A 24,947-nucleotide genomic window follows, 5' to 3' on the forward strand; every position below is an offset into this window, starting at 1 on the left:
TAACTCAATTATCCAACTGAATTGGTTGGGGGACATGAAGGTCAAGTGACTTATTGAAGGTTATGCAATTAATCAACCTGGATTTAAGCCCAGAATTTTCTTGGCTCTCATTCTTTTGCTTTTCTTTATATTTCATTGCCATATCAGGGACCCTAGGTTGGGAAATGAACTCTGGAGTGGTGGAATATCAGTCCCAAAGGTGATACACACAATTTCTGGCAATCTGAGATGCCGAAAATATAATGCTTCAGTGCCTCCTGCTGGTCAGCTGATGGAGTAAAATTGCTTTAAAAAAATCACAGTATATCAAGACTTATTGGGCTCTTCTGTTGTGTTTGAGTGGCACTGGTTCAGTAGCTTTGTTTTGCTGCAAATTCATTCCATGTAGTTTGTTTTAATGTTTGATTTTGTTTTACACTGACATTTATCACTAAGTTTATACGAGCCAATTTGCCATCGCTGAGTGCAGTGCAAATTGCATCACTGGGTGCAATTTTTTGTAAGTGTTTGTAACAGATGCCAGATTGAAACCACTGGGTGCTGCAGTCCTCTGTTTATACATCTAAAAGCTTCACATACTCTCACACCTCATTTCAGACAGAGAGGGACCAGCTTGAGGATTTGAGAGGTCAATTGAACCTCTGTGCTGAGTATTTCCTTTGACGTAAATGGATTTTGGATCAGCTTCTATGCTGTCCGAGGCTGGCAGCAGGGTTTCCCAATTAATAACTTCTGGCCGCATTTTCTGTTATGTGAACTCTTGTTTGCTAGAAACTGGATTGAGACCACCATGGCCACTCCACAAGATTCAGTCATTACCAACCAAGTAATGAACCACAGCAGAAAGGCTCCATATTACATAGCCAGTCGGCTGAGCCCTCAAACTTTGTTCGGTTGACCTAACTAGCTGTACTTCTCTGCAGTTTCATGCTGATTACATTTTATTTCCTGGGTTTCGTTGTCAATAGGTGTACACTGCTGAAGAACATGGAATGGATATTCTGATGTGGTCTTCAAGTGGAAATAAAGGAAGCAGGTGGACATATGCAAATGTGGTTCTCTCTAGCAACAGTCCTTTCAGAGTCACATTTGAAATTGAGGTGGGAGGGAATGAGCTCGCAGAAGTTGCTCTTGACGATATTTCTTTCACCCTGGAATGTATGGATGCAGGTATGTGATTATACAAACACTGTGAAACACAATCAGAAATGAGGTGTTTACCATTTTACAATGGTGAGTTTATCTTGTGATACTAATATGTTCCAAAATAACTGAAGGAGCCAGTAAAAAGTATTTAAAGAGATCATCATTTTAAAAGTCAGCATTTTCTAGTCATTGCAACCTTGGTATCTAAAAACCCACAGTTAAGAATATATTCCTGTGAAGAATATAGAGAAAAACTGTGAGATCTCAGATACCACTGCATGGATTTTTTTTTTAAAGAAAAGCACAGTACTATTCCCATTTTACAACATCCATCAGAATGTAGAATGGAAAACAAACTTTTAGTCTGACCACAATACAGGACAGTGTGTCTCTGCATTGGAGAAGAAAACTGGCTGGTAGGAGGTAAAGGGGAAATTTCTCCTTTCTGATCCATGTGGCAGATTTTGATTTAGTCCTTTGGCTTTCCCTATGTGTGTGGATTTCCCATTGCCATCAAAAAATTTCCACCCATATAGGAAGAGAAGAATATCTGAATAAAGATATTTGTCATGTGGATCTCTGAGGACAATTCTGCCCTAAAACTAACTTTTGAATAAATCCTTAATTATAGCAGCCCCCGACAGTATCAATATAATTGAAGGCCTGTTAGGGTTTTATTTTGAACCCTAGTTGAGAGGGATTTATCACTGCTGCACTGTAACAATTCTCTCCAGGATGAAAGCAATCAGACAAGGTTTTGGCTTGGGATGGAATAGTTTTATGAGCACAGAAGTAACTCACAATTATTTTAAAAAGTAAATGGTTTGTTCTTTTATCTTTACTCTCTTCATAAACTATCTCAGCAACATAACAAATTTACCATGCTGCCTCGCTCTTTGAGAATTTATGATCTTGAACTTCTACTACAAAAGCTTTGTGATTTGAACTGTGCAAAAAAAAAAGGCTTACATCCTAAAGCCCTACAATACTATTTATTATGTCAGTGTACTGTATCATACAATACAATATCAAAAGAAAAAGTATATGCAAGATACCATACTACCTCTTTTTCAGCCACTAACGTCTATGGAGATTTTCAGCACAAATAGCTAGTACCTTTATTCACACATGTACACCATTGTTTGCATGCAAATAATGGTATTTCCATGAAGTTCAGTCATTCCTTAAACATTTATGTGAATGAAAAACAGTTTGTCATGAGTGTTTGTTGGTAAATAACCAATACGGATTGGATATGGCAAAATAAAAAAAAAGATACAGATTTGTATGAAAATGTTCTGGAATAATTTTTTCCACTGTTCACAGAGCTCTAATAGTGACCCAGAATTGTTCAGACAGCATCTAGGAAACACAGCCCATGTGCAAATTACTTGTATCACACTGTGTTTAAAACACTGCCTCTATTGTCAGTGATGATAAAACCAGTCTCTGGGGAGATAAGCCACATGCTGGTTTGTACTTTAAGTTTTGATGGTGCAGTATGTTCTCACTTATGTGAGATTTGCTAAATCTAGAACTACAAAGTGCAGCTTTTTTCTGAAAGGTGCAGTTCAGGCAAAGGCTATTATTAGAATGACTTCCGATGAGCTCTGATATGCTCACATGGTCAAGTGCTTGTCCTAGATTTTTTATGTCAACAAACTTATTCTCTCAAGAATCATTTAAGAACTTTAACTGAATGTTGGAATTACCTGGTATTGTGAGGAGGGTCACACCAGAGGGTTTTTTAAGTGATATATTTTTGTACTCGTGACTAATTGTAATACCCCACAGTCCCTGTTTAAACCCCCTGAAATCTATAGATTGTCTTCTGTCTTAGTTCACTTCCATAACTCCGATTCACTTCACAGGGAGTCAAACGTGTTAACTCAAGAAAAAAAATCTCTAGTTAAACAGGCATAGTTGTCTTTTCAAATGATGATAATTTAAGAAATAAGATAACTCTAGTGGTACAGTACCATTTTCTGACTGCTCTCTGATTTTTCCAAACGGTTTCCTGGTTACGGAATATTTTCAGGCAGATAGCAATTTCTGGTTTATTCTTTATTAAAAGCATGGCTTGATGATGAATAGACCTCTGTGAATAGTCAGTATTCATAGCTATTGAGTTAGGCTGGTTAGTTGTGGTTGGTCAAGTAAGTCACAAGGTATTGTACTTGTTCTCCGAATTGGATGAGCACCAGTCTGTCAATGCAAATACTTTTACTTGCATATTTAAAATTTGGTTTCCACAAATATTTGTTCTTGAAGTTTTGACTTTGGCTGTCTCCAAAACATTCATACCAGAAAGAGCGATTGCACAGATGTTTGCTGATAAAAAACACAAACAAGGTATAAGTATGGCTGAAGCAAAAAGAATTATCACGTGTAATCACCATAGGACCTCCCATTGGATTTGTGAGAGGTCTCTCACATGAGGCAGACACACACACAGTCTAAATGATTAGAATCTTTATGAGCCGTCTTATGTAACTAATAAACTAATAAAGAGAGTTGTGGTCTAAACTTTATATCCCTGGTCTCACTCTGGCTCCTGAACTAGAGAAGCTGCAACATACTCATGGTGCCTGACTGTGCTAGAAAGCACGACATGTCAGAAGTGACCACATTGTGCATGAAGCAAGACGTGGCTGCTTTTGTCAGGAACATAGTGGATTAGAAAATAGTGCAAACTGCTGCATAGAGGAAGAAACTGCAAGCTATAGACCACCAGGAGCCAACCAAAAAGTACAGAGTACTGAGACCCAGAACATAGTCAGTACACACAAATGAAACCAAAACTAACACAGTAAAAGAGAAAACAGGTTTTTTTAATAAGAAAAAATGAACATAAAGGGTTGCAAGCCACCACCTTCATCTTTCCTTGGTTATATTGCTGAAAATTGGAGGAGAGGGGGACAATGACTCCACATCTATATGACAGCCTCAGGAGCCTGTAAAAAAGAGGAGGACATAAAAGAAGCCATTTTATTGCACATAGTGGGAGAGGAGACTCTGGAAGTGCATAACACATTCTTACAGCTGCCAACTGAAAATGGTCCCATTTGGGGTCAGGTCTTAACAATGCTTAGGAACTATTTAACCCTAAGAATAATGTGATGTTCAAATGATACCTGTTCTGGTCTCACCTACACCTAGGAGAAGAGAAGATAGACAAGTATGTCACAGAGACAAAAAGTAAGACGTGAGTTTGGAAATATTAAAAATGACATGCTCAGAGACAACACTGTGTTCAGTGTCACTGATAAAGGACTAAAGGAAAGGTTGTTGAGGGAGACTGATTTGGGCTTGTAAAAGCAATAGACATTTGCAGACCCTCTCAAACCATAAAGACACAAATAGAGGTCAAGTCTGGACCACATTCTGACAAATTTATACAGGCTTTTACACAAAAGTACGGACAAGACCCAGTCACATGAGAATCACAGCAAAGCAAACTCACCAACAACTCACACAAAGAAACAATGCACAAGCTGTGTGGTAAGACAACCCACCCAGAGTCTGCCCAGCCTTTACAGTAACGTCACAAGTGTGGACAATTAAATCACTATTCTTCTATGTGCAGAACAACAAACATACCCAAAAGACACAGCCACAAATCTCTGGCTGAACTAGAACGTGATTAATCCCTTGTAGATATAGAATCCCAGGTTAATAGAAATTATATAACACACACTCAGAAGTGAATACATTCACTGAATATAAAGAATGGACCTGCATAATACAGGAGATGAAGCTAATGTTTTATCAGTTCACCTTTTGAAAAAGATACCAGGTCCCATCAGAATAAAGCCATCTAATGTTGCACAGCGTATGGCAATTCCAGAATAGACTCTGAAAGAGAAGTCACGCTAACAGCAGCAATGGCCAAGGCTAAGATCAGTCTTCAGTTCTTCATCACTAAGGCATTACAACATCAGTTAGGCAAAGAAGCTTGCACGCAGCTACCTAATACACAGAATAGGCATGTTTCTCACCAAAGCACCCAGCATGAAAGAAAAATTGATTGCACAATACCCAAAAGACCTTAGAGAACTAGGAGAGTTCCATGAGAAGCATCACATAAATACAGACCCATCAGTCACCCCATCATACACACCTGCAGAAATATCCCCTTTGCAGTGACAGACAGACTCAGAGATGCATTCAGGCTATTAGAAAAGGGCCATACACAAAGTGAACTGACCCACACCATGGATTACCATCTTGGTCTTAATTGAAAAGAAAAATGGCACGATTAGGATGTGTTTGGATCCCAAAGACCTTAATAAGGCTATACTGGGACAGAATTACTCCATCCCCAGCTGTTCAATGCTAACTATCTGGTAAAAGCATATCCACTATTTCAGATGAGAAAGATGGATATTGGCGAGTGTTGTGATAATTGGGCCTACAAATTTACACTGACTTTTTAGAGTTGAACTCACAGTTAGGGTAAGTTCATAAGATGTTACAATAACCTATAACAACAAATGTTGATGGGAAAAGGTACAAAAGGGAGATAGACTGAATTAGTCCAAACAAAAAGTCCAACTGATATAACTCAAGGACTGTGTTAAGATCAAGCCTCATAAACAAGAAGAAGGTGAAATTAGAAATCAGTGACTCAAAACCGGTGTGTCAGAAACCAGGCCTAATTGGTGGACAAAATAATGAGGGGATGGGCTGTTCCACCCATGATTCCCCTGGTGAATCCTTAATGAAAGGCTTTGAGAAGAAAAATTGGGTACTGGAGTGAGCTTCACCATCAGGGCTACACCCCCACCATCTCCTGCACCTCCAGGCCTTCATCATCTTGACCTTGAGAGATTTCCTGATCAGATCTGGCCAGAGAGAGGGACCCAGATGACATCTCCACCTCTACTGGCTCCAGCTGAATCCCAAAGACCACCTGGGATGAAACGGGATTGGACTTTAACAACAACAGCTCCAACCCATCTCAATTAACCTCTTCTCTTTTCCCCAAAAGGACAGTTATTGCCATCTTTGATAACATCTAAGAGACTGTCAAACAACGGGGGGGGGGGGGGGGCGTTCCTTACAAAAACTCTCTTCAGCCAAAAGAAAAGAGAACAAGAGATGTTATTAAAACGGACACCTTGATTAATACTTTACATGTCAAATACTTTAACTGTTTTTCGTTTTTTTCTGTATTTAAGACAAGGTTAAAATTATTTAATGGAATGTTTGCCTGGTACTAAGCAGGCTGAACTCTCTGTATACCACATCCTGGACATTGTTTAATATTAAACAGTAACTAAGTTATGTTAACACCTTCAGCCCATATATCCTTTCCAAATTAATTCAACATGTCACATTAGATTAGGAGTCATCTGAACTGTGCACTTTGAATACAGCCGAGGGAAGATACAATTTTCTCCATCCACCTTTTGGAATAAAGTCAGCTAGTGAAGAGTTTCAACAAAAGAATAATGAAATATCTGGAGATATTGCAGGCATCCATATAATAGCAGACAACATGATAATAGCAGAATCAACTCAGGCAGAACATGATCAGATACTGAATAAAGTGTGGCAAAGGCTCATGAAGAGAATATCAAGTTTAACCCAGATAAAATCCAGTTTCTGGTAAAATAAATCAAATACATGGGACACATTCTCTCATCACAAGAAATTAGGCCAGATGACAGTCAGGTTGAACATGAACACCACAGCTAACATGAGACCTCCAGGACCACAGGACAAAAAAGCATTACAGAGAAGCCTGGGGGTGATGAGATTCCTTGCACAGTACATGCCAGGTGAAGCACCTTTGACTTGCTTCACTGAGACAATTCCTATGTGAGAACATAACTTGGCAATGATCATGGGAACTAGACAAGGCAATGGAACAGCTAAAGATAGTGCTCCGTAATGTTCTGGTACTCAGTCTCTATGAGCCCAACAAGCCAGTCACTATTCAAGCAGACACATCCAAAAGTGGTTTAGGAGCTTGTCTATGGCAAGACAAAGGCCCTTTTTCATATGCATCATGAGCGCTGACAAATCAAGAATGAACTACTGGCAATTGTGTTTGCCATAAAGAAATTTCATCAGTACATATATAGAGTACAGGCTGAGGTACACTCTGATCATAAATCATTGGAAGCAATGTTCTCCAAACCTTGAAGAAAAGCATCTGCAAGGCTACAGCGCATGCTACTTCAGTTGCAGAAATATGATCTCAAAGACACAGAAACCCCTGGTAAAGAAATATCATTTGCAGACATTATCGAGAGTTGCAGTGGAATATACTACGGAAACAGATAATGAAATCGCTGATGACAAGGTTGTCTATGCAGTTGAGGCGACTTCTACACTCAGCACAGATTTGTTAGACTGAAGGAGGACACACAGAAAGATCCTGTAATGCAAGTTTTACAGGATATTGTACATAAGAGTTGGCCCTGCAGAGGAGACAAATGAATCTCAGACAGCAGCCATATTGTTCTGTGAAAGATTCTCTTTCATTACAACAAGGGTTGTTAATCGCTGGTGACAGGATAATTATTCCTAACAGGACAACACAGAAAATGCTTAACTGCTTAAATGAGTCACATCAAGGCATTCACTGAACAAAAGCAAGAGCGGAGAAGGCCAGGTCTGACACAAAATATAGAACAACTTATAGAAGGATGGACAAAGTATTTCAGGAATGTAGGCTGAGTAACCAGAAAGAACCATTATGGTCTTGTGAGATTCCTGATCTGCCATGGCTGCAGATATTCCTGATCAGATATTCCTGATCGGCCATCGCTGCAGATATTAGTGACTACAGCAGACACACATATCTACTCCTAGTGGACTACTTTTCCATATTTTCAGAAGTTCTGCATCTGCCAGACAAATAGCATGTTCTATTATTGCTAAACTGAAAGCTGTATTGGCAAGACATGGCATCCCTAAAAAGTTAGTGAGTGACTATATTTCATTTGCAAACAGAGAAATGAGAACTTTATGAGACCCAGGGGAGTGAAACTCGCTCACTGCAGTCCAGGAGACCCGCAATCTAATAGAATGGCTGAGAGAACCATTCAGATGATAAAATACAGTGTTTCAAAAAATGGCTGCATCAGATATTGATCCCTACTTAGCTATTTTGGAACTGAGAAACACACCACTGACAAAAAGAAAAGGAGTACTTGTGGCACCTTAGAGACTAACCGATTTATTTGAGCATAAGCTTTCATGAGCTACAGCTCACTTCATCGGATGCATACTGTGGAAAGTGTAGAAGATCTTTTTATATACACACAAAGCATGAAAAAATACCTCCTCCCACCCCACTTTCCTGCTGGTTACTCTCCTGTAGCTCACGAAAGCTTATGCTCAAATAAATTGGTTAGTCTCTAGGGTGCCACAAGTACTCCTTTTCTTTTTGCGAATACAGACTAACACGGCTGTTACTCTAACACCACTGTCAGGTATAGAATACTGTCCTTCACAGTTGCTGATGGGGAGGATGTTGGAAACAACTCTTCCATCCTCACATGCATTTCTGTAACCCAAAATACCTCAGAAGGCTCACACCAGATTAAAGCAGCTACAGGAAAGACAGAAGAAATACTGTAACCAGACAGCTAAGCCACTATCTGTGTTCCATCATTGAGATCCACTACATGTTGAAACAATACAAAATTGGCAACCAGCAAGGGTAACAGCAACAGGTCCAAAGTCATGGTCATATCACATTGAAACACCTACAGGAGAAAAGTACAGACATAACACATGGTACCTAATATCTGACTGTACAATACAAACAATAGCTACACAACAAATATCTCAATGGGAAGAACCACATGAGTAGCAAGCAGAGTATACCAGAAAACCAGCAATCAGAATCGACATCACCATGATCTGACACATAGGTTGTATCAGAAAGAAAATTTACAAGAAGCAGACATCAGGTGCACCTATCAGCACAATACTGTGACTCATATGGCAATGTTATACGGGGACAACAGGCAGAAGTAGACTGAGCTAAAGGTAAAGATTGAGCTGCAGCCTGTTAAGTGTTAACGACCTCTGACTCACACAGATGAAGTCAGTTGCAGGGGGGAAGCTGGACTTTTCAGTGTTTTTTTTTTCCTTCTTATCACATTGCATCCCTTTTCCCATCTCAATTTAATACAATTACTTATTGAGGGTCATTTTTCATATTCAGGATCTGAAGAACTGTTCCCTTCCAACAAAAATTCTCTTTGTTCTCTTCCCCCCATTTACACTTTTCACCCCTCCGTAGGGTAACCCTCCAAAGTTCCATATTCCACCTCCCCATTCCATCTTGCCCCTGCCTCAAATGCCCTACCCAATTTGAAAAGTCAATCTCTTTCTCCTTCCCCAGCCAGAAATCCCAATCCCATGTCCCGCATTCAATATCTGCATCTCCCACCCAGTCCCCTAATTCCATTGTACACTCACTATTCTATCTATGATTCCATATTTGTCCCCTTCCTGCCTCCGTGTCTTGTTCCCTGTTCACTCACCCTCAAAATCCAAAGTGTAATATAATCTCTTGCTGAACTTGGGACAGAGAGAGTCACAGCTGGCAATTGTGGCCTCCTGGACAGACAGAAGATGGTACCTGAGTTGTATTGTGATCTGCTGCTGGCCTTTAGGCACTGCTGCTGACGGGTGTAGACTGGCAGGACACTCAGATACCCTCTTCTTTCTCCACTGGTCTTGGACCATCTTGAGAAGAGGCCTTTCTTTATGAATCTTGCCAACCTGGGTGGTGAAGAAACAAGAGTAAACCAGCAGTAGAGCTGCGTAGCTGGTTAGAGAGTCTATACGAGAATGTAGTGATGAGGTCAGGAAGAGAGGAAGGAATCCATCTTTTAGTTTATTCAGGATCTTCCCTAGCAGCAGCACCTCCTTGTGAATGTATTTTCCTAGTGGCCATTTCTTTTACAGTAAAATCTGAAGATTCTACTCTGCAAATGGTACAGGAGCAGTGTTCTAGATAATCTGAGTTACAGGTGTTATTTGCTTTTTATGCAGAACTCTGCAAAAGGTCCAAAACAGAGAACAAAAAGGCAGTTGACAGATATATAAAGTTCTTGAGTGAAAGATTACACAGTTCTGTGCCAGCTTTTGTTTTGATTTTGCCCTTATTTGTCTTTGTTCAAAGACTACTCAACTGCAAGATAAAGAAGTCTGTCACACCTGAAGTTACACTTTTCTTATATTCACCCTTTTAAAAAGATTGCTTTGCTGCTACAGACTTTTCCTTTCTCTTTCTTTCTCTCTCTCTCTCACTGCATTATTACTTCTCCAGCCTCACTTTAATTACTTTAGGTTTCCTGGGGCAACATGTTCTAAATGGAAGCAATCATAATTTAGCTGGTTGGGAGCTCTAAGCAATAAAGCATTTCTAGCAGCTCTAATTCAGTTGAGGTTTTTATTTGTTTTTAAATAGTGAGCCCTCATTAACTAAGAGACTTTCTATGGATCCAAGAATATTTTTGAACATTTGAATAAAATATGATCATGCTCATCCCCAGTTTAGTGCTGAAGAAACTTCCCACTAGTATCCATTGCCCATTGATAGCTGCACTGCCAGCTGCTGATTGCAAAAAAAACCTTGCTGTCTTCAAAACTGCCTGGCAAATGAGATGTAAAGAAAAAGGCTTGTCATGGAGGGGATCCAGAATTTTCTCCTGCCACTCAAGCTACGTAGAGATTTCAGATTCCTCTCCACCAGTCGGTGGAGGCAGGATTCATAATGGGAATTACTGGCCCAGGAATTAGGGTCAGTTTTAGGGATGGGAAAATATAGTTAAGGATCAGTCCAAACCTCCTCTTTGAACTTTTAACCGGTACTTAGAGTTATGAAAAAAGTTCATTAACTTTAAAAAAATAATAATGTTTCTATACCTAATTTCAAATGAGTCCAGATGATGAAGTCCTAAAATACTGCACAAAAAGCTATTCTCCTTGTAGTTCTAGCCCAGCTGAAAAAAGAAAGGATCAGAAATACTGTTAAAATGCCTTGTTTTACATGATTTCCATGCCAATTCGGGCTCAGAGAGGATCATATCATATACCAAACATTTGTCTGCTAAAGCAAACCAAAATTCTATATTTTTGGTTTTCACCCATCACTGCTTTAATTAGTTATACTTCATTAGTTACAATGCCCTCATACCCAAATGCCTCTGGCATATCCTAACAAAAGCATAACTAATCATTTCATTTCAAAAAGACAATCTGGCTGATAATCAAGCATCTTACAGCATATTAGCAAATCCTCCAATATCTCGCATCCTTAACACTCCCCATTCAAATCAATACCCAACCAAAAAGGAAATTTTATTTGCCCTGCAAGGAGGGCACAGATGAATTCTGACTGCAGTACCAAGGCTGTTTAAATGAGTTGCTGTGCTCCATTTGCTGCAACAGAAGGGATGGAAATCTCTTTGTAATTGAGGCACCTGAGGGAAGAGGAGGACTCCATCCAGCCCAGCTCTCCAAGTTCCAGTCTGAGGCCCTCAAGACTGGACAGCTAAATGTCCTGTTTTCCCAACACTGTTATTTATTTATATATATTGAGGTAGCATCAAGGAGCTCTAGCTATGGACCAGGACCCTGTTGTGCTAGGTGCTGTACAAACACAACAAAAATCCCTGGGAAACTTGCAGTCTGTTCTCTCCTCCCCTTTTCAAAGCCAAAGTACAATAAAGTTCTCAGTTCAGCCAATCTGTAGCCACATTACCTTGGAAGCTTTTCCTTTTCCCAAATAAAATATAGCAAGAATGCTAGTGAACAGTTCTTCTTGTGCTCTTTCTTTCTCAGGCAGGCTAAAATAAAGAGAACCAACAGTCTCAGAACAGTATCCCCTGGCAAACCTGGTGGCTGAACTTTGTGACTTTGTCCTCACCCACAACTATTTCACATTTGGGGACAATTTATACCTTCAAATCAGCAGCACTGCTATGGGTACCAGCATGGCCCCACAGTATGCCAACATTTTTATGGCTGACTTAGAACAACGCTTCCTCAGCTCTCATCCCCTAATGCCCCTACTCTACTTGTGCTACATTGATGACATCATCATCATCTGGACCCATGGAAAAGAAGCCCTTGAGGAATTCCACCATGATTTCAACAATTTCCATCCAACCATCAACCTCAGCCTGGACCAGTCCACACAAGAGATCCACTTCCTGGACACTACAGTACTAATAAGCGATGGTCACATAAACACCACCCTGTACCGGAAACCTACTGACCACTATACTTACCTACGTGCCTCCAGCTTTCATTAAGACCACATCACACGATCCATTGTCTACAGCCAAGCTCTAAGCTACAACCGCATTTGCTCCAATCCCTCAGACAGAGACAAACACCTTCAAGATCTCTATCAAGCATTCTTACAACTACAATATCCACCTGCTGAAGTGAAGGAACAGATTGACAGAGCCAGAAGAATACCCAGAAGTCACCTACACCAGGACAGGCCCAACAAAGAAAGTAACAGAATGCCACTAGCCATCACCTTCAGCCCCCAACTAAAACCTCTCCAACGCATCAAGAATCTACAACCTATCCTGAAGGATGATCCCTCACTCTCACAGATCTTGGGAGACAGGCCAGTCCTTGCTTACAGACAGCCCCCCAACCTGAAGCAAATACTCACCAGCAACCACACAACAAAAACACTAACTCAGGAACCTGTCCTTGCAACAGAGCCCATTGCCAACTCTGTCCACATATCTATTCATAGAACCTAATCATAGAACCTAATCACATCAGCCACACTATCAGAGGCTCGTTCACCTGCACATCTACCAATATGATATATGCCATCATGTGCCAGCAATGCCCCTCTGCCATGTACATTGGCCAAACTGGACAATCTCTATGCAAAAGAATAAATGGACACAAATCAGACGTCAAGAATTAGAACATTCAAAAACCAGTCAGAGAACACTTCAACCTCCCTGGTCACTCAATTTCAGACCTAAAAGTCGCAATTCTCCCACAAAAAAAACTTCAGAAACAGACTCCAATGAGAAACTGCAGAATTGGAATTAATTTGCAAACTTAAACTAGGCTTGAATAAAGACTGGGAGTGGATGGGTCATTACACAAAGTAAAAACTATTTCCCCATGCTAATTTTCCCCCTACTGTTACTCACACCTTCTTGTCAACTGTTTGAAATGGGCCATCCTGATTATCACTACAAAAGTTTTTTTTCTCCTGCTGATAGTAGCCCACCTTAATTGATTAGTCTCATTACAGTTGGTATGGCAACACCCATTGTTCATGTTCTCTGTGTATGTATATCTTCCTACTGTAGTTTCCACTGCATGCATCTGATGAAGTGGGTTTTAGCTCACGAAAGCTTTCGCCCAAATAAATTTGTTAGTCTCTAAGGTGCCATAAGTACTCCTCATTTTTTATTTTATTTTTTTTTTGGCTGATACAGACTAACATGGTTACCACTCTGAAGCTCACAATAGGTTCACATTCAGGTCAGTAGTATTCCTTTGGTCTGTTGCAAGTCTTTCCCCTTGTCCAGTTCCATGGGCTACTTAACCACCTAAAAAGCCCTTAGCACTTGACTTCTAAATGCTTCAAGAAGGTTGCTGCGTGGCCCTGCTGCTTAATCGTTTCTCTCAGATTGTGGAATGCCAGGGCTCAATGACCCAGCCAAACTCCTGTGCTGCTGGGGATGCAGACAGAGCACTGAATTGGGATTCAGGAGATGTGGATTCTATTTCTGGCTTGGCAAGTGGCCTGCTGGGTGATCTTGAGCAAGTCACTTCACCTCCCTGTGTCTCAGTTTCCTGATCTGTAAAACGGTGATAAAGATATTTACCCCTTTTGTAAAGCATTTTCGATATCTACTGATGACAAGCTTGATATTATATTCCTGTTACAATACACTAGCTTTGCTGAAAACACTGCAGCAAATGAACTTTATTTAAACCATCTTAGTGATATATGGAGGGAGGAGAGCATTCCAATGTCACCAGCCTTCAGAAGTACTAGTCTCCTGTACATTCAGAATTACACTGTGAGATGGTGAGCGTTTCCAACCCCATCCAACTCAAATATTTCAAAAGCAGATGGTCCCTCAGGTAGATTAGACCTAAATTATGTTTGGCTTTATATACCAAAAGCAAGACCTTGGGGCTCACTCAGTGAGTTATAGGCATCAGTAGTCATTTTAATGCTTTACTGAACAACCGTGACAATTCATAGGTGTGTCAGAAGGCCATAAACAAGGCCAAAAGTTTGACTTTGTGGGCTCTTTCAGAGATCAGTCAAATGTGATACTTGCCCTTGCACAGATGATCTGCTGAAAATGAAGATACATGTGAATGCTAATTTTTGACTGCTGCTTCAGCTTTTTCTGCATTGAGGGGTTCTAAATGATGCTTGGAAATAAGATTTTTTTTAAACTAATTAGTTACAATTTTGATTTATTCAGCTTTAGAAGATTGACCTTTGTCTTGAGATTTTATGATGAGTATTTATATAGCATAACCACAGGTATAAACAGGAGCAGACACATCATGAGAATCTCTGGGCCACTGGAGACCATTAAGAATTAGGATTGTCGATTAATCGCAGTTAAGTCATGCAATTAACTCAAAAAAATTAATCGTGATTAAAATAGTCACAATGAATCACACTTTTAATTGCACTGTTAAACAATAGAAAACAATTAAATTTTATTAAATATTTTGGATGTTTTTCTACATTTTCAAATATATTTATTTCAATTACAACAGAGAATACAAAGTGTACAGTGCTCACTATATTATTTTTATTACAAATATTTGCACTCTAAAAATGATAAAGAAATAGTATTTTTCAATTCCCCTCATACAAGTACTGAACTGAAATCTCTTTATCATGCAACTTACAAATGTTGCTTTTTATTATTACATATCTGCACTCAAAAAACCAAAACAATGTAAAGCTTTTGAGCCTACAAGTCCACTCAGTCCTACTTCTTGTTCAACCAATTGCTAAGAGAAACAAGTTTGTTTATATTTATGGGACAAAATGTTGCCCGCTTCTTATTTACAATGTCATCTGAAAGTGAGAACAGGCGATTGCATGGCACTTTTGTAGCCGGCATTGCAAGGTAATTATGAGCCAGATATGCTAAACATTTGTATGCCCCTTCATGCTTCGGCCACCATTCCAGAAGACATGCTTCCATGTTGATGACACTCATTTAAAAAAAAATGATTTAATTATATTTGTGACTGAACTCCTTGTGGGGAGAATTGTATATCTCCTGCTCTGTTTTACCCACATTCTACCATATATTTCATGTTATAGCAATTTCGGATGATGACCCAGCACATGTTGTTCGTTTTAAGAACACTGTCACTTCAGATTTGACAAAATGCAAAGAAGGTACCAATGTGAGATTTCTAAAGATAGCTACAGCACCAGACCTTAGGTTTAAGAATCTGAAGTGCCTTCAAAAATCTGAGAGGGATGAGGTGTGTAGCATGCTTTTAAACATCTTAAAAGAGCAACACTCTGATGCAAAAACTACAGAACTGAACCACCAAAAAAAGAAAATCAACCTTCTGCTGGTGGCATCTGACTCAGATGACGAAAATGAATATGCATTGGTCAGCACTGCTTTGGATTGTTATCGAGCAGAACCCGTCATCGTCATGGACACGTGTCCTCTGGAATGGTGGTTGAAGCATGAAGGGGCATGTGAATCTTTAACGCATCTGGCACATAAATACCTTGCAATACTGGCTACAATAGTGCCTGCAAAAGCCTGTTCTCACTTTTAGGTGACACTGTAAACAAGAAGCACGCAGCATTATCTCCTGCAAATATAAACAAACTTGTTTGTCTGAGTGATTGGCTGAATAAGAAGTAGGACTGCGTGCATTTGTAGGCTCTAAAGTTTTACATTGTTTTATTTTTGAGTGCTATTATTTTTTTGTACATAATTCTACATTTCTAAGTTCAACTTTCATGATAAGGAGATTGCACTATGTTATTTGTATTAGGTGAATTTAAAAATACTATTTCTTCTTCAGAGGCATCTTCTGTTTTTTACTATGCAAATATTTGTAATAAAAATAATAATATAAAGTAAGCACTGTACACTTTGTATTCTGTGTGGTAATTGAAATCAATATATTTGAAAATGTAGAAAACATCCAAAAATATTTAAATAAATCGTATTCTATTATTGTATTTTTTTAATCGCCTGCCAGCCCTATTAAAAATCTATCATCTACTTTGCTCCATTCAGTTATAAATGTTAGGAGTTTCTCAGCCTTGTAGTGTTTATATAAAACTGGCTAACTAAACAATGAACATTTTTCAGAAAATTTGAAAACGGTTACATTTTTTAAGAAAAGGACTCCAGTAGATCTCCCTTTTCTCTTCTCTTACACACCTTTTTTCTTTATCTTTCTGTACCTTTCCATTTCACTCTTTTTAGTCTGTTTTCTCTCACAGTAGGCTTTTCAGTAGTGTTTAATGCTGTTTTTAACTTTATTTCATGACGTCTTGTACTTCATTGTTTTTCTTTTTATTCTTTTTCGATTATTTTCTACTTCTGAATTTCTCAATTTGTCCCTTCTCCCAACCCCACCCCTTCTCTCTATATTTTAAACAGATTAAAATCAAATGTATCAGTTTATCAACAGAATAGTTAGAACAAAGGTGGCAGTCGCATACACTTCCTCACACTGCGCCAACATGCATCTGGCCTTACCTGGTAGAGACTGTCATGTTAACTGATCTATCTAGCTGATCATCTTTCCCAAACTCCCTAGCTCTGCCAAGAAGAACTGTGGGGTGCGGAGGAAGACGGGGAAGGGACACTTCAGTAATAAAATAGCATTAGCAATTTTTCAGAAAAATTGCCTCCTTTTTAAGAATGGTCTATGGTCAGTGTAGTCAACAGTTAGACTTGTTTGCTGATTTCTAAAATGTAGCTAGGTTTATTTTCAATGACAAGGAAAAGCAGTTTGGTGCTTCCTGACTTAGAATCTGAAATGTTTAAGAGGTGTATTTAAATCTTGATGTTTTGTACTAGCCTGCTGGCTAGCATAAAGGAGCAACTTTCCCCACATCATACTGGGAGATGTCACCCATGTGCCTGGCAAACAATTTCAGTTGACCTCCGTGAGAGTTGCAGTAGCAGGCCTGAGATCAGAGTAGACCCCTACCTTATGCCCAGCACAGCTAGGTGGTGCACGGAGGATTTTGGACTGTTATTGGAATTTCATTGTACCATGTTCACCTAAAGTGATTGCTAAATACATTTTTAAAACCTTCCTTTAAATTTCAATATTCATTGTATGTATTATAGGTATGAATGGCAGTGTACAATACAAAACAGATTATACAGCACAGATCCATGTAATTATTTAGTATTATGCAAAAGGTGTAAATTGTCATAGCTTCATAGACTTTGATGGAGCTACGACAATTTATACCAGTTGAAGATCTGGCGCAATGTTCTTTGGGGCAGGACTTATTTGTACAGTTCCAAATGCACTTCAATGCTCATTAAAACAGAGTATTGACGATTGATTTTACATCTTGTAAAATTGTTTTTGGTTGGCTTGTTTTTCCCTCCATGTCCTTATACTGAATGCATTCCTCAATATCTTCCAGACCTGGCTCTGAATGACTATGCAGTCTGAACTGAAGAAGTTCAAGTTTTCTCATGATATATTGTTTGGAATACATGATTTTGTACAGCATTATCTCCCCCTGCCCTCCTTAACTCCCACCCCTTTTTGGATGGGTGGATGAACTGTATATAATACAGTACATTGCTGTAGCAAATAATACTGCCCTAAGTACAAGTCACTATCCTTCAGTGACTGGGGAAGTATTTTTTTTCAACAATTAGTCAGCACTTAAGTAAATGGACGAACATGGGCTCTTGAAAGGTTGTATGTTTGGTTTCCAGGTGTTGCAATAAAAGTTATTCTCTCAAGAAAGTACATGAGTTAAACTTCATGGCCCTTCATCTGAGGGCAAAAATAAACCACTATTCATTACTGAAAGAAACTGCTTAGCATTACTTATTGTATGTGGGCATTGTTAGGAAAACACTAGCATGCACCACATGTCAAAAGCAGAAGTAAGCAGTTATAAAAACAACTAGATTCAGATGTACTAAGCCAATGGGTCAGTTTTACCTCTATGCTCGAGACCTCTGGTTTTGACAAACATGCAAAATTTATATTTAGCTTGATGTTATCATAGCTGTGCTTTCCCGCTATTCTCTCAGCTTTTGCAAAGTCTCCTTTTTAATACTGCATAATTTACATATGGAGTTGATATCCATGTGATAAATTGCATGATACATTTATTTATCATGTTCCTTTGAACACCTCGTCTGACCCCAGCTCATCCTAATCCATCAACTACTTTCAAGATTTATTCTAAATTTCAAACAAATGCAATTTTAAAAAATTGACCTGCCGCACAAGTATTTCCTTTTTCTCTCTCAAATGTGGAATTTCCCCCCCAAAATTACTCCTTCCTGAGGCCCAGGAAAAATTAGAGTTCAGCCTTGGAGTGGGAACAGCTTTTCCACATTTGGAGGAAGAAGAAAGACACATCTCACCTTCTTATATACCGTGTGTGTGTGTATGTAATATATACAATGTTTGTGTGCGTATTTACATGTACAGACACACACATATCTATACACACAATATGTATATAATGCCCATGTGTTTGTAATAGGTATGTGTCACTTCTAAAGCTGTAACAGGAATAGGCCACTATGCAACTCACTAAAACAGGATATTTATTATGAAGGAAGCTCTCAAAGTCTGATGTTCAACTAGCTTGCTATCAGCAATATTAGTGCATTTTACATTTCGAAACCTCACTGCATCCCTAATATTTTAGTTTTTCTCCCCAATATTAAGAAAACAATTTAAATATTCCCACTATTAAGGATGAAATATGTCAGTAGCAGATACTACTGTGATGTAGGTGTAAATACCGAAATAGATAGTAGCTTTGAATGCAAAGAATTAATGTTGCGTTAATGACAATGTTGAATGGGATTTCATTCCAATTTAGCATTAGTTACTAGACACAGCAGACTTACCCAGTCCTAATCAAGGAGTTTGAATCCTTTGTAATTAGGTACAAATGAATGTTTGATAAATTCTCAATATTCTTAGCGCAAACATTTTATTTGTTCTGTATATAAACATTTATAACCTACTTTCTGTGTTAGGGCCAAGTTACCCTCTGGGGGACACATTGTGGAGCCCCATGGACTTCAGTGATGTTTTATCCGCTGTCATTTGGAGCAGAATTTCACCTCGTGTATTTAAAGTTATAGAAAATGTGGAATAGTTAACGTAAAAGGGGAGGTAACAAGACAGCATAGTAGTATGAAAGTCAGGTCTGCACAAATTTTACTTCTGTGTCTTAAAGACCATGAGCCATATTTGATTTGGCATAAATTTAGAAAATTCCACTGACATCAGAGGTGTTGCTTTGGATTTACAGGGGGGGAGTCAGGAAAGCAGAAATGTTAAGCCACAATTCAACAAAGCGTTTATACATGTGTGTGAATACTTTACTGAAGCAGGATGATATTGTTCATATTCTTAAGCCCTTTCCTGAATCAGGACCATATGTTTGAATTTATCAGCATTTTATGAGCCAGAAGTATATATAAAACTAGACATAGGGTTCAAAATGGAACCACAAATTCAAATACCTCTGAGCGTGAAGCTGGGGGAGGTTAGAAACCTGGATCCGATTCAGTAACATTACCTGATCTGTAACAATGACAGTTACAAAAGTTTGCATCAGTAGAGAGTGAGACATATTCAGCCATTGACTTCACTAACGTTGTTTTGGCATAAGAAAGGGCATAATTTGTGTCCTCTGGACTAAATCCTCATCCTGGGCCCAATTCTGCCACAGTTACATAAATTGAGTAGTTCCATTAACAATGATCTAGCCCAAATTCAGAACGAAAAGGAAAAAAATTGAAAAGGTTAAAATATGTTAAACTCTATGAATATTTTAAAGAAATTACAGGTCAGAAGGGACCATTAAATCATCTCGTCTGAGCTCTTAAATTATTTACTATGTGATGTAAATAAATTCCTAAAATCAATCAGCCAAATATAACTATTATTTAGGAGCCTTTTGAAGATATATAAAGTGAAAACAATAGATTTGTGAAGCAAAAAACAAGTTATAACATATGGTAAAACATTACATAAAAATTTGAGTACCTCATTTCTTCTATTTAATAATTATATATGGATCCAATACTGCTTTTAAAATTAAAACAGCTAAAAGTAGTGAATATGATCTTTGCAACAAAGATATTGTGGTAAAGAGAAGAATGAAATTCTTAAACTAGTTATCTGTCAGAATAAAAACAAAGACTTTTAGTCATGGCTAGAGACAGTATTTAAAATGAGATGCTTGAAACAGCAGTGATTGGAATGTACATGTGACATTGCACAGATCTTGAAAACTTTCTTTAAAAAGTTAATTCATCATTCTAATCTTGGGTAGGAGGATTACGTTGACATTCTGACATAAACCAGTAGTTTATAATTTTTACTGTGTCAAAACAATTGATGAAGACTATTTTTAAGTATGCCTTATGGCCAGAGTATGAAAGATAGCACATCCAGCATCACAGCACCACCATTCTCAGGACACTGGGGGCCTGGAATATGCCTGTAGTATGAAGGCCATTTTCTGTCCTGGACCCACATCATCATCAGAGATTTCTCAAATCTCAGTGTCTAGAGTCAAATGTCAGTGTCTAGAGTAGTAAAGTCAGGGCAGGGGATGGGAGCTCTGTTTCCCTATAATATTACTGGAAGTCACTAGATGGGGCTATTACAAAAATATGATAAATTTTGTTTATTTGAATGGTAAAGCAGTTAGATCTTGAAAGAAGTGCTTATTGTCAATTGTGGAGCGCTTCTTTTAGATGCCAATCGTACATCGATAAAGACTTTCTACTGTCATAGGTCCTGATCCTGTAATGTGTCGCACACAAGTTGGCAGTGATTGCTGCACGGAAGACAAAGGAAAATATAAAAGGGTATAGCCTCATTTGTACATTCCCATACAAGGTGCCCTGCTTCACTGCAGCAATAGCACACGATTTCACGTCGTCTCTCTGACGGAATCATTTCTTCAGCGCAGCTGCTGTCCACAGGGTCTACCCGCATGAGCAAACAAAAACTTGCATGGGTGTCCCCACATTACACTCCTGTTGGCTAAGTCTCATCATTCATGAATGTAACATCATTCACATGATTTAATAAAACAAGCTGGCACCACAGGTGAATTTCCAGATTTAGGCCTGCTTCTTCTCTTGTTGAAGTCAATGGCAAAACTCCCATTGCCTTTAATGGGAAAACTGTTTGTCTGACATGTAGTGTCTTTAACGCTGTTGGTGGTAATGTAAATCATTGGACTTACTAGTATGCTGCACATTCATCTAGATATAAAGAGAATTGAGCATATAGGGCCAGATTCTCCAGCCTGATCTTATCTGTACCTTTTGCACTCACACAGTACAAAGGCTCTGGAAATCAGACACATCTTTCCAATGGGGGGATCTTTGTTATACTGGACACAGAATCTGCATAATCAGGCCCTTTTAACACCCTCTCCAGGAATCCTGGTGTATGGAATATGTGGGAGCAGACATAGGGCATGACCAGAATGCAACTGACACTACCATTTGGCAGAGTTTAGTGCAAACTCCAGGTTTCTGTAAATTCCACCAGAGCCCTGGTTGGAACAGAACACACTAGAAAATCAGGGAGCCATAAAAAGTTCCATGTTGGCTCCTTCCCTCTCTGTTCTACAGAACAAAAACTCAGTACAACAAAGAGTCCGGACCAGAATTTGCAACAAATTATTCATCCACAGAATTTAGCCTGTAGCCCGTCTTTCTCTTTGCAGAGTATTCACAAGATGATTGCAATTTTCAAATCTGAAAGAACATAGTGATTTTTTTCTAAATTTGTCTATTCAATCACTGTTTAGTTGTGATTGGCCAGATAAGTTGCACGTTATTACAGTAGCACCTCAGAGTTATGAACACCTTGGGAATGGAGGTTGTTCATAACGCTGAAATGTTTGTAACTCTGAACAAAATGTTATGATTGTTCTTTCAAACATTTACAACTTAACATTGGCTTAATGCAGCTTTGAAACTTTACTATGCAGAAGAAAAATGTTGCTTTCCCTTTATTTTTAGTATTTATTTAGACTGTATTTGCTTTTTTTTCTTTCTTTTTCTTTCTTTTTTTTTTTTTTGGTTTCTGCTGCTGCCTCATTGCATACTTCTGGTTTCAAATGAGGTGTGTGGTTGACTGGTCAGTTTTTAACTTTCATGTTCATAACTCTGAGGTTCTACTGCACTTCTGTTTCATGATGGATGAGCACACCAGCACTTCCAGCACAAACACTCACATGTGTAGATTTAAAATGTCCATGAGTATTTGTGTCAGTAAAACTCTATTGCACTAGTATATTTGCACACACACACAAAAAGGAGCCCAAGCAATGCTGAAGTAAATTCATTTGAGTATTATTCACAGAAAATAGTTTCCAGTATTTTTCAGCTCTAGAAACAAATGTTATGTGTTGGGTTAAGCCTCAATGAAACTGTGGTTTAAGAGCTACTTTTCATTATTGATAAACATATTAAATAGTTCAGCTCCTTTTTGGAACCAGATAGTTGAAACAATAACAGCCTCCACCCAAAACATGGGCACATGCAAGACACATGTGGGTGGTGGTGTTTTACTGGGTATTGTTTAGTGGAGGTGTGTGTGTATCTGTCTGTATAAGAAAAGCAGGAGAAACAGCAGAAAAGCAAGGATACAGCTAGAACAAGCACTGGTAATGTGACCCTGAGAAAAGCTTAAAGAGAGAGCTTTTAGGCTAAGTGCTGGCTCAAAAGAGGCCTGGAACTGTCCAAAGAAACGGTCTCCTGCTGTTTGATTCATGCTGTGTTCAGGGAAACAAGATTTTGTACATTCTTTATAAATAAACAGGATTGCATCAGAGAAACACCTGACTCCAGTATCAAATTCTCCTCTTGACCAAAACAAGCCATTAGACCCCAACTTTTGACTAACTGCTGGCATCACAAAAGGGTAACATAACTGTACAGTTTTTGCTTGTGCTGCTGGTGAATTGTACCCTGAAAACCCATTATACAGTCCTTCCTTTGAGTTAATTCCCCCATTTAATGAAGCTATGCTTCAGAATCAAAGCAATACATTGATATAACAAAATAGTTTTCTTTGCAGCTACCCTGTGAAAATTTTCCCCTTGCTATTTTGTTGATGTCTAAGGGTAAACCCTGGAGTACATAAAAGCTTTCTGTGTGAAATGTTCTTGTTGATCTAGAGGCTTATATAATCCTTCTTTGTTATTGTTTTAATCCATTAAGTCCATTGAAAGAGGAGCACTATAAGTTGATGGCTGCCAAAAATATTTACAAACCTTTTTCTAATACAGGGTGAAAGATAACTTTTAGCAACCCTTCTGTATTAAGCCTCCTGCACAAACAAGGTACAAACAAAAGAATCAAAATAAATGGTGCATTTAGGCTCTACAAGAAAAATGCTGCAACAAAATAAACAGGGAGGTGATACACAGACTTTTCAATAGTGAATACTATACTAAGGGTGGAATGTGTTTATAAATAATTTTTAATCATATTAGAAGAGTTGAATCTGCAAAATGAATTGCCTTCCCAGTAATCCCTAGAAGTCAGGATATATTCTAACTTCAAGACTGATGTGATAAATATTCCTTTTTTGGTCTTATTTCACCTGTCTAGGAACAGCCAAACCCCAACCTCCAACGTGCAACACTGATCGGTTCACTTGTGTGTATGTACAGCAGTGTGTACCTCTTGCTGTAAAATGTAATGGGGTAGAGGACTGTACAGATGGAACTGATGAAATGAATTGTCCTACTGAGACTCCTACCACTGCTTCTCCATGGCTTTGCAAGGAAACAGAGTTCCTGTGTGCAAATAAAGGTTGTATCCCATCACTCTTGAGATGTGACGGCATGCCTGACTGCCAGTTTAATGAAGATGAAACTGACTGTCGTAAGTTAGATTTAGTGATGTAGTTATATCCATGCTAACTTATTTTCATAAAATGACAAAGTATAATAGAGCTGTACTAAACAAATCCAGTGAATTTAGTATGATTTCACAGCCAAGAACATATTTTTTTTGTATCTGCATATCATATAGGATCATTTATGGTATGATCATCAGTGGTTAACTCCTTGTTCAAACCTCCCACCACTGATCAGAGGCAAGTAATGAAGCAGAGTTGGGGAACAAATGCCCAATCCATTTCTTGAGCAGAATACAGGAAAACTCTATAAGAACAATTGCATGTGACATAAAAGGGGAGAGACCTGTGGAAAGGGAGCATTCCAGACCCACTCCTCCTCCTCATTCCCCACACTGCTGTCCCCATGGTCAGGTCCATGGAGAATGGATATCATGGGTCCAGTGAAGGACTAGTGGGGTGGAGCAGGGACCCATATGTTTCATTCCTCACTCCCACCATATCTTCCGTTTCTTTCTCTGTAAGAGCCATATCCCGTCGGCAGCTAGGTGGTATTTGTTCTGGAGATCCTGGGTGATGCCTGCTAACTCTGTTTGAGGAGGGATGTTGCTCCTATCTGGTGTTACATGCAGTACATCTAGTGTTTCAAAGGCAGGGACAGTATTGGAGTCTATGTCCTCCACTGTAGCTGCCTCAAG

At 38.8% G+C, this 24,947-nt stretch overlaps 1 protein-coding gene across 1 annotated transcript in view; it reads left to right on the forward strand.

The window, feature by feature from the left end:
- MALRD1 (MAM and LDL receptor class A domain containing 1) overlaps nt 1–24,947 on the forward strand; it is a 468,338-nt gene that overhangs the window by 378,414 nt on the left and 64,977 nt on the right. The window contains exons 34-35 of the mRNA XM_075124752.1: nt 969–1,170; nt 24,000–24,275. Coding sequence (XP_074980853.1) covers nt 969–1,170; nt 24,000–24,275 — 478 coding nt within the window. The remainder of the gene's footprint in view (nt 1–968; nt 1,171–23,999; nt 24,276–24,947) is intronic.

Source organism: Caretta caretta, chromosome 2 (assembly GCF_965140235.1).
Source record: "Caretta caretta isolate rCarCar2 chromosome 2, rCarCar1.hap1, whole genome shotgun sequence".
In the NCBI taxonomy this organism is placed as follows: Eukaryota; Metazoa; Chordata; order Testudines; family Cheloniidae; genus Caretta; species Caretta caretta.